The 18,096-nt window shown below is 46.0% G+C and overlaps 1 protein-coding gene across 1 annotated transcript in view; it reads right to left on the reverse strand.

Annotated features, from left to right (window-relative positions):
- Positions 1 to 18,096, reverse strand: part of LOC142194291 (hemicentin-1-like) — a 193,247-nt gene that overhangs the window by 90,518 nt on the left and 84,633 nt on the right. The window contains exons 6-9 of the mRNA XM_075263333.1: positions 7,709 to 8,041; positions 7,191 to 7,454; positions 2,044 to 2,126; positions 1,849 to 1,945 (exon numbers count right to left, since the gene is read on the reverse strand). Of these exons, the coding sequence (XP_075119434.1) occupies positions 1,849 to 1,945; positions 2,044 to 2,126; positions 7,191 to 7,454; positions 7,709 to 8,041 (777 nt within the window). The remainder of the gene's footprint in view (positions 1 to 1,848; positions 1,946 to 2,043; positions 2,127 to 7,190; positions 7,455 to 7,708; positions 8,042 to 18,096) is intronic.

An 18,096-nucleotide genomic window follows, 5' to 3' on the forward strand; every position in this document is an offset into this window, starting at 1 on the left:
TACAACATCTAGGTGACACTCCTTCGATGGACAGAAGAGCAGCTGACGCATTTTTTCCCTCCCTCTCCCCCGCGCTTTTCCTTGCTACATTTGAGACTTACAACCAACTCAATGGAAGGCAGAGAGGCTTGGCCGGAAACAGTAGTTCTATTAGGAGCGGAAAGGCTTGCTGGAGGCAGTAGTACCACAGCTCCAATGGACCAGGTAGATGGCAATAGTCTTTAGCAGTGGAAAGGCCTGCTGGAAGTTGTTCAAAGGTAGCAGCCAACTTGAAACAATCGGTTAGTAACTCCGCAGTATAATACACATCACTTAATACTTTATGTCCATCTCATACAATAAGATGGCGGCTTCATCTATTGCTACAGGCCACATAGTGTCATGTCCATGCTGATCGGTTGGATCTTGTGATCATCACCTGGGTCTGTACATAATAAATAGCTTAAACCGAATTCTCAGTAGCGCAGCAGGTTGGAGACTGTTCACATTACACAGATCTATTCCTCATTCCGGGGGACCATGACAGTCCAGCATTTCTGTAGTAACATCAGGAGGATCTAGAAGGAAACAGAGTGATATCATCAGTGTGATGTCATACACTATATTCTGATGTCACCGCCATCACTGGGGTCAGTATCTGGAGGGGGGGTGGATTGTTCTCTTTGCTGCTATCCCCATTATTCCCCAGGCTCCTCCCCTCTTTCATCTTTGCCCTGTAGCCTTCCCTTGATTATTTCTTTAGTGACTGGTATATAGGTATACAGGTTTTCACTCTTATTGTTGTTACTTGGATACTTTTTTGAAAATAAACCCAAATCTGGAAAAATTACAGTAAAAATTTTTGTCATTCAATAACTTCTTTTTAAAGGGATTCTACCATTAAAAAACTTATTTTTTTTCTAGGTAACACATCGGAATAGCCTTTAGAAAGGCTATTCGTCTCCTACCTTTGGAAGTGATCTCCGCCGCGCCGTTCGTTCGAAATACCGGTTTGTACCGGTATGCTCATTAGTATTCTTGCAGCGATGGGGGCGGGCCCCAGCGCAGGAAATGCGATGGGGGCATCCCCATTGCTGCTCGAAAACCGACTCCAGCGCCGCCTCTGTCTTCTTCTGCATCCTCCCCTTCCTTCTTCGGCTTGACGTCGGACGCCTGCGCAGTACGCTCTGTTCGGCGCACTTTGCCGAACGTACTGTGCATGCGCGATGTCAGCACTATGGCTGCGGGCAAGCGCAGTACGTTCGGCAAAGTTTGCCGAACAGAGCGTACTGCGCAGGCGTCCAACATCAAGCCGAAGAAGGAAGGGAAGGATGCAGAAGAAGACAGAGGCGGCGCTGGAGTCGGTTTTCGAGCAGCAATGGGGACGACCCCATCGCATTTACTGCGCTGGGGCCCGCCCAATCACTGCGAGAGAACTAATTAGCATACCGGTATTTCGAACGGCGCGGCGGAGATCACTTCCAAAGGTAGGAGATGAATAGCCTTTCTAAAGGCTATTCCTACGTGTTACCTAGAAAAAAAAGTTTTTTAATGGTAGAATCCCTTTAATTTAACTCCGCAGCTCCCACATGACACCGCCCCCCCCCCCAGTCACGTGATCAGTCATGTGACTATTACTATTATTCCACATACAAGACTCATTGGGCGCCGTGTACGTCACATCCCATAATCCGCCTCCGTCTTCTCTCCTGGGGGCTCTGCAGTCTCTGACAGTCGGACACACAACATGTCACCTCCATTTACTACAGGACATGTGTATAGTCCAGGACCAGACGTCAGACATGGACGTCACCGGATCATTACTAAGAGGAAGAAACACGGCAAAGTACAAGACTGAATATAACAGACCTGGATCTGATCGGCTCCTGAGGAGACATCCATCTAATACTGAGTGACTGATCATCATCTTCACATTCGTGGACATCATCATCCTCTTCCACAGGAACTAGTAACATATAACAGATCACAGATCTTATATATCACACGTCTATCATGGATTTATCTCATTTACACAAACAGTAAAATCACCCAAAACCGACTTACCAGAAAGATCCGAACAGAGAGAACCAACCATAGAACCAGAAGAGGAACAACGAGAAGAGGAACAAATGATGTGTGAGGAACTGCTAGAAGAGAAATGTCACATATCAGAGAGAGTGGCCATAATATATAGAATTATCTGATCATATACAATATAGTGCGGTGATAACAGATTATATAACAAGGCTGTGGGATAGAATATACATGTAATATCATCACAACACTCAGGACACATCATCAATACAGACAGAAGGAACCAGGAGACGTCCAGAGAACAAAGACCGACCTGTATTGTGCTGCCCCGGCTATGACTCCCCCTGGGATCTATATAGAAATTACATCGAGTGTTATATGTGTAATACTATAATTAGCTCTTTGCTGCCACCTAGTGGTGTTTGTTATATTTGGTTTCTGTACGTTTCATATGTATGTAAATACTTTTGTCCCTGTAATTTCAACTTTCTGAGACATCACAGCCCTGTACCTGTGAACGAGCATCTTAAAGACAGTATCTTTCTGAGCAAAAAGACAACATGTCCTCAAAAGACTCTGTGGGTTCCTCTGTCACTGCATCAAAGTAAATGCATTTTGTTTCTCACAACCTAAATGTACTGGGAGCAGAGTCCACATTTATGGAGGAACAATCAGTACGGCCCAGTTGTGTGAGGAAAGCTACACAAAAGGTCAGAGAGAACTTCGAGGCAACCAGGAATGAGTTTTGCAATAACCTAAATTACTTTTTTTTTAACCCTTTCCCGCCGATGTCATTTTTTCATTTTCGTTTTTGACTCCCTTCCTTCTAAACCCCATAACTTTTTTATTTCTCCGCTTCCAGAGCCATATGAGGTCTTAATCTTTGCAGGAGAAATTTTTCTTCATGATGCCACCATTAATTATTCTATATAATGTACTGGGAAGCTGGAAAAAAATTCAGAATGGGGGGGATTTGAAGAAAAAATGCATTTCTGCGACTTTCTTACGGGCTTCAGTTTTACAGTGTTCACTGTGCAGCCAAAATGACCTGTCCCCTGTATTCTGTGTTTCGGTACGATTCCAGGGATACCAAATTTATATGGTTTTATTTACATTTTAACCCCTTAAAAAAAATCCAAAACTGTATTAAAAAATGTTTTTCTAAAAGTCCCCATATTCCGACAGCCGTAACTTTTTTTTATACATCTGTGTACGGGGATTCATAGGGCGTCTTTTTTTGCGGGGCTGAGTGTACTTTTTAGTTCTACCATTTTCGGGAATTGGTTTTGCTTTGATCACTTTTTTTATTCAATTTTTTTTATCAGAATCAAAACGGTGAAAAAACGGCGGTTTGGCACTTTTGACTATTTTTCCTGCTACGGCGTTTACCATACAGGAAAAATATTTTTATAGATTTGTAGAGCGGGTGATTTTGGACACTGGGAGACCTCATCTGTAGGTGTTTCACAGTATTTAACTACTTTTATATGTGTTTTAGGGAAAGGGAGGGTGATTTGAATTTTTAATACTTTTTAAAAAAAATTTTTTGCATTTATTACACCCCCTGGGGTCTTGAACCCCAGGGGGGCTGAACACTAATGCAATACATTACAATGCTAATGCATTGCAAAATATCATCATTTCTTTTGCAGGCTGGATAGACCAGCATGCAAAAGAAAAACACTGCAGACAAGCCGGGGAGCTTTTACAAGGATCCCGGCTGTCATGGAAACGTGATGTCGGCCCTGGAGCATGCTCCAGGCGCCGCCGGGAAAATGGCGCCTCCAGCATCTTTGACCGTAGCGCCGGATGGGTTAATGCCTCCGATCGGTCCGGGGACCGATTGGAGGCAATAGCGCTGGCTGTCTACTGTGTTACACAGTAGACACCCGGCAGCTATGGCGGCCGCCCGACTCCCAGGCAGCAGCCATAGTTAAGCACCCGACATGCGCCGTACTAGTAAAGGAAAGGGTTCATTCATTTGAGCCCCATATAGGGATCACAATGTACTTTTTTTTCCCTATCAGTATGTCTTTGGCATATGGGAGGAAATCCACACAAACACGGGGAGAACATACAAACTCCTTGCAGATGTCGTCTCTGGCAGAATTTTAAACCAGGACTCCAGTGCTGCAAGGCTGCAGTGCTAACCACTGAGCCACCGTGTTTCCCCAAACCTAAATGACTTGTGTTAAAGAGCTGAGCTCCACATCGCTGCTCTTCCACAATCTAACAATGAGGCAGCACAGCTAACCGCAGCTCTGATCCAATTACACCACGCAAAACAAAAAAACACTTATCGTCTGCTACTGGGCAAAAACTACTTGTCCTATACGAAATCAAGTGTTCGGATTCCAAATCCCAAGTCAGAATAGGAAACACGTCAGGAAATTTTGCTACACATAAGTATGCCTAAATGAATTAAGGACTTGGAACAATTTTGAACAGATCGAGTTTTACTTCAACAATTTCCTGATCTACACCCCAAGAGATCTACCAGAGACTAAACCACATATTAACCCCTATGCAACATCATATTTTCCTGACTCAGCGCAGCCTTATACACCAGAGAACTTACACACTCTAGAGGCACGACAAGTCCATCCGGCAACAGGGCCTGAGAGATCAGACTTGTCAAACTTTGCCAGATACATGATACACAGGGAGTTAATAAAAAACTTCAGTCTCTCAAAGTCTGACGATCGTCCTGAGAATTATAGAGCCTGGAAATCAACCTTCGAAGCTGTAATCCATGAACTTAACCTCTCTGCCAAGGAACAACTGGACCTGCTCATCAACTGGTTAGGCCCAGAATCCGAGAAGCATATAATACTGTGTGGGGTCCACTGTGGAGAATATAATACTATGTGGGGACACTGTCGTCATATAATAGTGTGTGGTGGACACTGTGGAGCATATAATACTGTGTGGAGGCCACTGTGGAGCATATAATACTGTGTGGAGGCCACTGTGGTCATAGAATAGTGTATGGTGGACACTGTGGAGTATATAATACTCTGTGGGGTCCACTGTGAAGCATATAATACTGTGTGGGGTCCACTGTGGAGAATATAATACTATGTGGGGACACTGTGGTCATATAATAGTGTGTGGTGGACACTGTGGAGCATATAATACTGTGTGGGGGCCACTGTGGAGCATATAATACTGTGTGGAGGCCACTGTGGAGCATATAATACTGTGTGGGGGCCACTGTGGTTATAGAATAGTGTGTGGTGGACACTGTGGAGTATATAATACTGTGTGGTGGACACTGTGGAGCATATAATACTGTGTGGGGGCCACTGTGGAGCATAAGATACTGTGTGGGGGCCACTGTGGTAATAGAATAGTGTGTGGTGGACACTGTGGAGCATATAATACTGTGTAGAGGCCACTGTGGGGCATAAAATACTGTGTGGGGTCCACTGTGGTGCATATAATAGTGTGTGGTGGACACTGTGGAGCATATAATACTGTGTGGGGTCCACTGTGGAGCATACGATACTGTGTGGGGGCCACTGTGGTCATAGAATAGTGTGTGGTGAACACTGTGGAGCATATAATACTGTGTGGGGTCCACTGTTGAGCATATGATACTATGTGGGGGCCACTGTGGTCATATAATACTGTGTGGGGGCCACTGTGGTTATAGAATAGTGTGTGGTGGACACTGTGGAGTATATAATACTGTGTGGTGGACACTGTGGAGCATATAATACTGTGTGGGGTCCACTGTGGAGCATACGATACTGTGTGAGGGCCACTGTGGTCATAGAATAGTGTGTGGTGAACACTGTGGAGTATATAATACTGTGTGGTGGACACTGTGGAGCATATAATACTGTGTGGGGGCCACTGTGGAGCATATAAAACTGTGTGGGGACCACTGTGGTTATAGAATAGTGTTTGGTGGACACTGTGGAGTATATAATACTGTGTGGTGGACACTGTGGAGCATATAATACTGTGTGGGGGCCATTGTGGAGCATATAATACTGTATAGGGGCCACTGTGGAGCATATAATACTATGAGAGGGTCACTGTTGAGTGTATAAAATACTATGTGGGGACACTGTGGAGTGGCACCATTAATAGTATCAGGCCCTGTTCACACAGTGGAATCTAATTTTGCAGTGTATTTCCCCTGTAAAGCAGCAGATTCCTCTCTCATTCTGCCTCCTATTGAAACTAATTAGAGCAGGAAGCTAGGAAACAAAACAAAAAAAGTCCTGCTAGATCTTGCCGCAGGTTCTGCATCTGATTCGGAGACCGCGGCCTGAGACTCTTCACTGGTTAGACTTATTCATTTGGGCCTAATCAGTGATGGAAGCAGCAACAGAATATTGATACCCCGCACTGTGAGCAGAAAATAAAGAGGAATCTGGGGCAGACGTCCGCCTCAAATTCCTCTGAACAGGTTGAATCTACTTGTATGGAATGGACTGTACTTCACACCCCCCAGTAGGTCTCCCTCAGCAAAAAACACCAAATTCCGATTTATTTATTTTTATTCTTTTTTTGCTGCAGTGTGCATGAGTTAGTCCAAAAGGGGCCCACTGGGGATCTGTCACCTAATGCCCACACAAGCCTGGAGCCGGCCCTGACTGGATGACATCACACAATGATACAGAGAAGACTATATACAGCTACAGTACCCCTATAATACACCAGTAATACCTCTCTTACCTGTAATCTCCAGTACAAGGGTATATAAGGTGTGAGGGGTGTATAATACCCCAGTAATACCCCTCTTACCTGTAATCTCCAGTACATGGGGTATAGAAGGTGTGAGTGATGTATAATACCCCAGTAATACCTCTCTTACCTGTAATCTCCAGTACATGGGTATAGAAGGTGTGAGTGATGTATAATACCCCAGTAATACCTCTCTTACCTGTAATCTCCAGTACACGGGGTATAGAAGGTGAGAGGTGTGTATAATACCCCAGTAATATCCCTCTTACCTGTAATCTCCAGTATACGGGGTATAGAAGGTGTGAGGGCTGTATAATACCCCAGTAATACCCCTCTTACCTGTAATCTCCAGTACACGGGGTATAGAAGGTGTGAGGTGTGTATAATACCCCAGTAATACCCCTCTTACCTGTAATCTCCAGTACACGGGGTATAGAAGGTGTGAGGGGTGTATAATACCCCAGTAATACCCCTCTTACCTGTAATCTCCAGCTGGTATTCTCGGGTCTCCTCACTGACTGGGTTTGTGATACGGACATGGAGTCTCCTCCCAGCATCGTCTATCTGGGCACTCGGGATGATCATGGTCCTATTGTCATCTATCAGCTGGTATCGGTCAGGGACAGGCCCCCCGTCCACCTCCCAGGTCACAGCCGCCTCCTCTCCAGAGAACTGGACACTCACAGCAATGTCCTGACCCAGCCGGCTGGAGTTACTGGTGATGTTGGAGATGAGAACTGGATCTGGAAGTATCAGGAGAAGGTCGGTCACCATCAGTCATGTGACATCAGCACGGACATGAATCTAGGGGCTGGGGATAGAGTGCTAGCTCTGCTGTCATTATCAAACTTAGTACCTGCCCCCTAAAATGACCACTAATCATGTGACCTGTCGTCCCCTCCCAACATACATACGGCCTCTATTACATGAGGAGAGGATTTAGGTTCAACTGGGAGGACAATAGAGAAATGTCTGATGCTATGGGATCAGCTCTTACCTAGTACAGTGATGTGTATGGAGCGCCGGGAACTTCCTACATCACTGTGATACAGAACATTATACACACAGGAGTCGTCCTTCCCGGCATCTGTCAGGGTCCAGCACCCGCTGCTTGTGTTCAGGTGCAGTCTGGGCTCTAAGCGGTTAAGAGACCACATACTATCACACCACAGCTCCAGGAGATTACTCTCATCACCCCCACAGACTCTGTACAGCTCCAGGACACTTTCTGTATGAGGACACTTCATGCTGCAGTCAGTGATGTCTGATCCTCTCCGCACATAGACTGCGCCTGATGAGAGTGATAGTCTGGTCAGGAGGATGAGGAGACCTGTGGAGACATAAGAGGAGGATCTGTTATATGATGCTGCTGAAGTCAGGAAGATCACCTGGCAGCTTTTTTCATGATATACAACTAAAAGCTTATATAAATACTCAGTGGAGAGATGGAGTCACCGAGGCGTCCCTGGCCTAGCGTGGACGCTCCTGATTCTTCTATGTAAATTGTTGATAGCAACATCACAAAGAGGTTCCTATCTCCGCGTTCTGGGACAATGAGCTTACCCAACAGACTCATATGACAGCAGAAGACAGCAGACCCACTCCCGATAAACCGGTCACCAACCTGTCCCCAGCCCTGCCAATTGATGTTAGGCTGGTTGCACACGACCATGTGCTTCTGACTGGCCAAGAATTAAAGCCACAAGTGGCATGCAGATGTTGCCCGTGCTTCCGCGGCCCCATTCATTCAATGAAGAGGAGCCACGGAAGCAGGGCCGAAAAGTCAGATGGGAATAGGCCCGGTTCTATATTTTGCGGCCGGGACTGTTGGCCCACACACGGCCCATAGAACGGAATGGTTCAGTGTGCTATCCAGGAAAAACACGGATAGCACACTGACCACGGCCACGGTCGTCTGCAAGAAGCCTTAGATGAACCAGGTCTTCCCAGCCTGCTCTATGACCAGACATATTTGGGGGGTTTTCAGTACATGCGGTTTTGAAACCTATAGCATTTTTTATTTGGGCTATTCAATAACTTTGATAACTTTGCACTGCTTTTGGTGATATTTAGGGTTTGATATTTACATTAGCCTCTGCCCGTGACTTTGTTTGCGGGTTGTTGGCGTCGATGATCCGCCTATATTTAGCAAATTGCTGCCATCAATGGTCCGCCTGCTCTGGCATTTCGGCAGCTCTCTGCTGCTGAACTTGTTCCCTGTGCTGTGCCCGTGAATGTTCTGGCATCACAGCAGCTTGCTGGGACGCCATATAATGAGCATGTTCTTGTCGTTGATGATCCGAGGAGAGCTCTGTGACTTCCGGCTTCCTTCATAGCTCTCATTGTTTGCGACAAATTAGATTTTCTTTTTCCAGGCATGTTTAAAATTGGCAAACGGCAAATTTGGATTAAAGGTGTTTGCCCATGTCAGTTTGTCAACACTGCCTGGAGCAGATCATATAATATGCAAATGCATGAACACAATCCACTGAGTGTTATCTGTGTGTTTACATAGAGAGGTAACAGCCCTGGCTTTATCAGAAGCTGAGATAAGAGCAGTGTAATATAGTATGTGAACATAAATTCATAACAGTCGTGAAGCCATGTCATTTACCAGGATAAAAAGTAGCCGATGTGTTACTCCAGGTTACAATCTATCTATGTGCCAAATTTCATCCAAATCCATTCAGCCGTTTTTGAGTGATTGAGTAACAAACATCCAAACACACAAACTTTCACAATAGTAGGATAGGATTTACATTTAGTAAAATATACAAAAAAAAAAGCCTAATAATTTTTATGTAGGTGACAGTTTTTCCCCATTAAGGCTACATGTACATAACAGAGCCCGGCACTTGGCTGTATAAAAAGAACCCGAGAGTATTCCAATGTCACTGACTCCTCATAGGCACGAGTCTATTGATGGATCAGTGAACTTTTCCCGTGAAATAACAAATTCTATTTTTTTTATCAGATCGTTCACACGGACCATTAATACAGCGGTCAGGTAAATAGATCCATAAAAGTCTATGGAGTTGTGGACTGACCATTAATACAATAGCTAGCACATGGTCAACGAACTTGTGTGAGTAAGTCCTTACTGGAGGAGTACGGCTTCCTAGTGTATACAGCAGTGCCGCTATGGTTCCTCTAGGACCCAGCAACCATGACCACTGCACCAGGAGGAAGCCACATAATAATATCTCCCTATAGATGTATATACAGCACTCAGTGAGTGCTCAGGAAGGGAGGGGCACTAACAAAACCACCTGTCTTCTCTTTGGATGATCTTCTTTGTCACCATCATCCGGCTCCTGCAGTTGTGCCATAGACTCCCTGAAGTCTGTTATGTGGCGGATTGAGCAGTGCTGTTATTGTATACAGAGGAAGGACCAGTATATGGCAAGGACATTGTTTGTGCAATATAAAAAAATTTGCATTAAAATTGTGTGAGAAGAAGTCGTACAATGTGATTTTACTGTGACAGGATAGATCAGCGATTGTCTACAACTGGAAGAAATACACAGTGTGTAAAATAGTGCGAGGATTGTAAAGACTGTAGTTATAGTTGTGCACAATTCTGTATGGGAGTGACATCATGTGTGATACTGACAACCATAAGAATGTAAGACAAGGTGGGATTTTTGTTACGGACACCATAGAAATGATAGTCTTGTTTTGTTTCCCGTTTGTTGTGTGACTAATGCCACCCGAGCCGAAATGTGACCCAGACATAGGAGACTGTCTCATTATTACTGACTGCACACTACAATGTGTACAGTAGGGAGCACTGCACAGCCATAGGAGACTGCCTCATTATTACTGACTGCACTACACAATGTGTACAGTAGGGGGCACCGCACAGCCATAGGAGACTGCTTCATTATTACTGACTGCACTACTACAATGTGTACAGTAGGGGGCACTGCACAGCCATAGGAGACTGCCTCATTATTACTGACTGCACTACACAATGTGTACAGTAGGGGGCACCGCACAGCCATAGGAGACTGCTTCATTATTACTGACTGCACTACACAATGTGTACAGTAGGGGGGCACCGCACAGCCATAGGAGACTGCTTCATTATTACTGACTGCACTACTACAATGTGTACAGTAGGGGGCACCGCACAGCCATAGGAGACTGCTTCATTATTACTGACTGCACTACTACAATGTGTACAGTAGGGGGCCCTGCACAGCCATAGGAGACTGCCTCATTATTACTGACTGCAGTACTACAATGTGTACAGTAGGGGGCACCGCACAGCCATAGGAGACTGCTTCATTATTACTGACTGCACTACTACAATGTGTACAGTAGGGGGCCCTGCACAGCCATAGGAGACTGCCTCATTATTACTGACTGCAGTACTACAATGTGTACAGTAGGGGGCACCGCACAGCCATAGGAGACTGCCTCATTATTACTGACTGTACTACTACAATGTGTACAGTAGGGGGCCCTGCACAGCCATAGGAGACTGCCTCATTATTACTGACTGTACTACTACAATGTGTACAGTAGGGGGCCCTGCACAGCCATAGGAGACTGCCTCATTATTACTGACTGCAGTACTACAATGTGTACAGTAGGGGGCCCTGCACAGCCATAGGAGACTGCCTCATTACTACTGAAGTTGATACCTTTTTTTAATGGCTAACTAATAATGATGGCAGATTATAACATTTCGAAGCTCTCGGCTTCTTCTTCAGGTAGATCTAAATACCATTTCTGAAGGCTGCATATTTATGTACAACAGGACACATAGGAATATAATTCTGGGGGGGGGAGAAGGTTATTGGTACATACAAATAAACAATTCATAAGTTTGCAATGTTCTTATCAGTTCAGAGAGTGTCTTTATGGCTGTTTCAGGTCAGTGATTTCTGTAGGATGCCATGAACCCATGTGACAGATTCATCCCTTACTGCAATGTGTTAAACAAGGTCATCAGTAGGGTTGAACCGATCCTGACTTTTCAGGATCGATTTTAAAATCCGATTTCCAATCATTTTTCATTCGAACCCGATCTCGATCCCAATGCAAGTCAATGGGATTTTTTTTATTAATCGGAGATCGGATTTTAAAAGCAATCCTATTCACTATACAGCATGGAATCTAACAATTGTTAGAATCCACGCTGTGTAGTGAATCACTAAGTAGCCAGAGGATTTTTTTTTAATCCTCTGGCTACTTAGTCCCCCCTGGTGTCCACTTACCTCCAGAGATGGCTGCTCCGCTGTTCTTCGCCTCGCTGCCGCTCCAGCTGCAGTCTTCTTCTCCCTTCACTGCCCCCTCCCTGCCAGGTCAGGAGAGTGTGCCTGCCCTGTACCCGCCCACACTCTCCTAACCCGCCCACACTCTCCTGACCTGGCAGGGAGGGGGCAGCGAGGCGAAGAAGACTGCAGCTGGAGCGGCAGCGAGGCGAAGAGCAGCGGAGCAGCCATCTCTGGAGGTAAGTAGCTACTAGAGATGCTACTTTAGTCTCCCATTAGAATGAATGGAGGCAGCCGGCGCGCAGGGGGTTAAGGCTGTGTGCCGGCTTCTTCCATTCATTCCTATAGAACCGCAGCGGAGCCTTCACACTGAGTATACGCTATATACTCAGTGTGAAGGCATTGTGGGAAATACTACCGATCGTGATCGTTAAATTTTCTCGATCACCGATCGGAATCCAATTTATCCCGAACACAATCGCTCAACCCTAGTCATCAGCTTTTACTCATAAATCCATATCTCTTTCCTTGATTTGATTGTTAGCCCCAAGGCTGGAGTGGTCTGACCAGCATGTGATCATTATATCTCTTGCCATGATATATGCAGCTAGACTTTGTTGGATCTGTAGTTCCAGGAACTTCTGTAATCACTGGTCGCCTGGAGGATCAGCAAACCATCTCCTTATCTCTCAAACCCCACGTTGGGCGCCAATTTGTTAGGGACATCAAGGGGTCCTCATAATAGAGTATGTTGCAGAGTTCCAAATCAAATATCAGGCCTGGAGAAGTCACACACACAGCTGGTGTATCAAGTGAGTTCTGATTTTAATGGTAGGAAAAGGTAGTTTAAATACAATACAGACAAGAGCAGGTTAGACTAGAACATAACATAGTTGGCATAACATGATTGTTTGTAGAGTGGTAACATAATTCTAGCCTGTGACTTGGCTAAAGCCTACTGTCCTATCAGTATGTCTTTTTTTGGAATATGGGATGGAAATCCATGCAAACACGGGGAAAACATACAAACTCCTTGCAGATATTTTTTTGCCCTAGGCGGGATTTGAACACCAGGACTCCAGCGCTGTAAGGCTGCAGTGCTAACCACTGAGCCACCGTGTGGCCCCAGTATCTCTATCCTGTCAGTGGTCAGTATATGAGGGCAGTTTTTGCACCTTATCTGTCCACATGGAAATGTTCCTGTGTTAGTTGGAGGTGACAGTGAGCTGCTCACAACCATATACCTGAGGTTTGGTGGCTGTCTGTAGCACAGGAGAGGAGGGTCTGGAAATATGGATTTAGACGGTGGTCTTTTTGTAGTAGTGGATGTAATTTGCGTGTAATTCCTCTCAGCATCTCCAGGTGGGGGTTATATGTGACAACCAGGGGCACCCAATTGTTTTCCTGTTTGGTATTGTATTTTAATAATTCCGATCTTGGTATTCTGGTGGCCCTGGTGATTTGGTTATCAACTGATCTTGGATGGTAACCCTGCCTCAAGAATGTGTTTTTGAGGCCTCCAAGGTGTTCGTCTCTATCTGCAGGGTCTGAACATATGCGATGGTATCTGATGGCCTGGCTGTATACAATGGAGTTCTTTATGTGTTTTGGATGAAAGCTATCCCATCTTAGGTAGGTTGGGTGGTCAATTGATTTCCAATACAGCGATGTCTCAATTTTGTTGTCCAGTATCTTGATGACAGTGTCTAGGAAATTTATTTCAGAGAAGGAGTGATTGAGCGTCAGGTTGATAGTGGGATCAGTGGCGTAACTAGGAATGGTGACCTCGACTGACTCCCTCCTCCGCATTTCTGCACACTCTATTATGTCCCTTAGTGTCCCCTGCACTCTGTATTATGTCCCTTAGTGTCCCCTGCACACAGTATTATGTCCCATAGTGGCCCCTGCACACAGTATTATCCCCCATAGTGGCCCCTGCACACAGTATTATCCCCCATAGTGGCCCCTGCACACAGTATTATCCCCTATAGTGGCCCCTGCACACAGTATTATGTCCCATAGTGGCCTCTGCACACAGTATTATGTCCCATAGTGGCCCCTGCACACAGTATTATGTCCCATAGTGGCCCCTGCACACAGTATTATCCCCCATAGTGGCCCTTGCACACAGTATTGTACCCTATAGTGTCCCCTGCACACAGTATTATATCCCACTGTGGATACCCATAAACAATTATTATACTGTTTTGTTAGGATCACATCCTCCATCTTGTATTTTGTCAGTCATCTTGTCCCTATCAGAGATAAGTAGTCTTGTCTCACAAAGGAATTTGTTAGACTAATTAACATGGAGACACTATGGGCTGTGTACTATTGAGACTTTAAACAAAAGATCAAAGAGGAGAAACCCTTCTTTAGGTTATAAGGAGATGGAATGTTAATGAATCCTTATCTAACTAATAGTCTTCAAGGAGGATGTAAACACAGGATGTCTATAGCCTATTGATTGTTAGCCCCAAGGCTGGAGTGGTCTGACCAGCATGTGATCATTATATCTCTTGCCATGATATATGCAGCTAGACTTTGTTGGATCTGTGGTTCCAGGAACCTCTGTAATCACTGGTTGTCTGAAGGCTCAGCAAACCATCTCCTTATCTCTCAAGCCCCACGTTGGGCGCCAATTTGTTAGGGACATCAAGGGGTCCTCATAATAGAGTGAGAAGTCACACACACACACACACACACACACACACACACACACACACACACACACACACACAGCTGGTGTATCAAGTGAGTTCTGATTTTAATGGTAGGAAAAGGTAGTTTAAATACAATACAGACAAGAGCAGGTTGGACTAGAACATAACATAGTTGGCATAACATGATTGGTTGTAGAGTGGTAACATAATCCTAGCCTGTGATTATTGGCTAAAGCCTATTGTAATCTCCATCTCATTATTACTATCCAAACTGGGATGGACTTTCTCATGAAACAAAGTCTAGCTGCATATATCATGGCAAGAGATATAATGATCACATGCTAGTCAGACCACTACAGCCTTGGGGCTAACAATCAATAGGCTATAGACATCCTGTGTTTACATCCTCTTTGAAGACTATTAGTTAGATAAGGATTCATTAACAGTTTCTTACCTGTCCCCCGGCTCCTACGCTGTCAGCCTCCACTGCAAAGACCCCCTGGGGATAATGATAGTCTTTGTGGGGCCCGCGGTGTCACTTACCGATCCCAGCCCAGCCAGGATCGGTATTTTAAAAAAACGCAGCAGTAGCAGCTATCACTGGGCCCCTAATGTCCTGGGCCCTGTGGCAGCTGTCTCTGCTGCTATGTCCCCTTATGTGCACCGCACTGAGGTGGCTTAGATTTTCCTCCGCCCAGGAAAAAATCCGATCTGTTAGCTTGAGGAGGACCTCGTCCCTCCCTGCTTGTTCAGGTAGAGGACCACTGTGACGTTGTCCGTCCTGACTCTGACCGCCTTGCCGCGTAGATCCCGGGTGAAGTATAGCAGGGTTCGGTACACTGCGCATAACTCACGTCAATTCGATGACTGAGCAGTCTCCAGTCAGCTCCATGTCCCTTGTGCCAGGGTCACCCCCAGATGCGCTCCCCAGCCATGAAGGGAGGCATCCGTTGTCAACAGGGTGGTCCAGTCGGGCTGGACCGTGGACATCCCATCCTTCAATAGAGACCACCATTGCAGTGATCGATGGGTACTGATGGACAACTGGATAGGCTTCTTCAGCCCTGAGGGGCTGTGGCTCGATACCTTGAGGATCTCGCTCTGTAGTGGTCGCATATGCCATAGTGTCCATGGAACTGCATCCACAGTTGCTGACATTAAACCTAGGACCTTCATTGTGGTTTTTACCTGAACCTCCCGCGTAACCGCCAGATGTTGCACCGCCCGACAAATCTTCTCCTTCCGATTGTCAGGAAGAGATATCTCCATCCTCTGAGAGTCCACGATGAACCCTAAGAACTGGATTCTGCTGGTGGGGACGACTGCTGACTTCTGCCAATTGATCAGCTAGCCTAACTCTTCTAGGAAGGCGATAGGTTTGCAACACTGAGGCAACAGCAGCTGACTTCCTAATTACATCATGGAAGACAGATTTGCATATTTTTCCCATGGTCCTTTGCAAAGTGGAGTGCTAAAGGCTTAATAAGTCTCCACACACCTATATGGCGGTCTCTCCCTAAGGAGTGACAATATCCCCTTAACCCTGTCTAAGCCTCTCACCTCTACCAGGTTATAGTCCTCTCTACATCGAGCTGATGAGATGCAAGTACATCGAAACGGCCGTCCTCGATTGAGAGACTATACCTGGTAATAATCCCAGCGTCATTGCAAAACAAAGGCCTCTTGGAAGGTCGAGCATGATGCCAAAGGGAGCAGCCTTTATTGGGTTATTTCACTGGAGTTCTGTCTTCCTAACTACATCAGGGAAGACAGGCTTGCACATTCCAGTGAGCGCCCTCTATTGGTTTGCAACACTGAGGCAACAGCAGCTGACTTCCTAATTACATCATGGAAGACAGATTTGCATATTCTTCCCAGGAAGGCGATAGTGATCCTTAGGTGGGCCGCGTTGAGTGGGCCTTTAACAGCCAATCGTCTAGGTACGGTATGATGAATATACCTTGGAGCCGAAGAGGTGCACCGACCGGGGCCACGACCTTAGTAAAGGTGTGGGGGGCCGAGGATATTCTGAACGGAAGAGCTGTGAACTGCAGATGACACAGAGTACCGTTCAAGACAACCCCAATGCTCAAGAACCTTCTGTGTGGTGGAAATATTGGGACGTGTAAATATACGTGTCTTAAATCTAGGGTGACAAACCTGTCTCCTCGATGCAGAAAAGGTATCACTGACCTGATAGTTTCCATCCGGAAACGGGTCTTGAGGACGTATTGGTTGAGAGATCTTAAATCGACCACCATTCTCCAGCCTCCCGCTGTTTTGGGTACCAAAAACACTGGAGAGTATACTCCGGTCGATTGCTCTGCCAGACGCACTGGCTCTAGAGCGCCTTTGTCCAGGTATTCCTGAAAGGCGTTCTCCAGAAGGATCTGCTTTTGACCAAATAAGACACAGGTTTTTACAAATTTGTCGGGTGGGTGAGACGTGAACTTTATTTTGTAGCCCAAATAGACGAGCTGGAGGACTCATGGGTCCTGAATGTGACGGCTCCATGCCGCAGTGAAGTGGGAAAGCCGACCTTCCACTGGCAAAAGCGGAGTGGATACAGGGGAAGGAGGTAGGGGGGAGTAGACGTCAGAAGGTAGCTTTCTCCTTCTCAGGCTCCCGGGTGGTGCGTCGATTTGTTCCTCTGCCCTGACCTCCAGGGCGCCTCTGAAAGGAACCTCTTGATCCGTATGTTCTGGAGAATCCTCTCCCTCTGTATGACGGAGGTGGAGGATAGGAACGCCAGAAGAGCATCACGGGGAACGCCTGCATTATAAATTCGGCGCAGGGAACCCTCCGCGCACCTGTCCATCGCATCCTGGAGATTTGAGCCATCTTCTGATGGCACTACCGTGTGCCTCGATAATTTAGAGACGGCCATATCGACTCTTGGGGAGGGCCCCAACGATCAATTTTATAGTCAAGCCGACACAGTAGGTGTTAGTCAGGCAGCCTAAGGCAGATGCCGCAGCAGGCAAATCTAGCCTTCGGGTACAGTACAAACAGTATAGAACTTTAGACCCAGTGCACTCAACATAAAAGTATCTTTCCTTACAGACAGAAACACAAAAAAACTCCCCTTTTTTAAAGGGACTTGTTCACTCACAAAAGTAGTCTTGGTGCACCTTCAGCTTACCTCACCAGAGCTGTGGGAGTTGCTGGAAAACTCACTGCTATCTCATAGGCTGCTGTTCACATTAGCTGCACTTTAGGGCAGCGGGTGAAGCCTGGCCAGATATTTGCGTAAAAGCCATAGCAATCGCACAGGCCACCGCAATAGACATGCACAGACTATGCACTAAGCATAAAGGGAGCTGAAGCTGCCACACAAATTCCATGCCTGACTGTAACACAGACAGGCACATACAGGCTACAGCAATAGACATAAGTGCTCAGACTATGCACCCACACGAATTCCACAACAGAAAAGAAGTTGACAGAATGCCCATAGCAAAAAGTATCAGTGCTTTTAGTTTGCACTAAACACAGAGGAA

The sequence above is a fragment of the Leptodactylus fuscus genome, chromosome 2 (genome assembly GCF_031893055.1).
Source record: "Leptodactylus fuscus isolate aLepFus1 chromosome 2, aLepFus1.hap2, whole genome shotgun sequence".
Lineage (NCBI taxonomy): Eukaryota > Metazoa > Chordata > Amphibia > Anura > Leptodactylidae > Leptodactylus > Leptodactylus fuscus.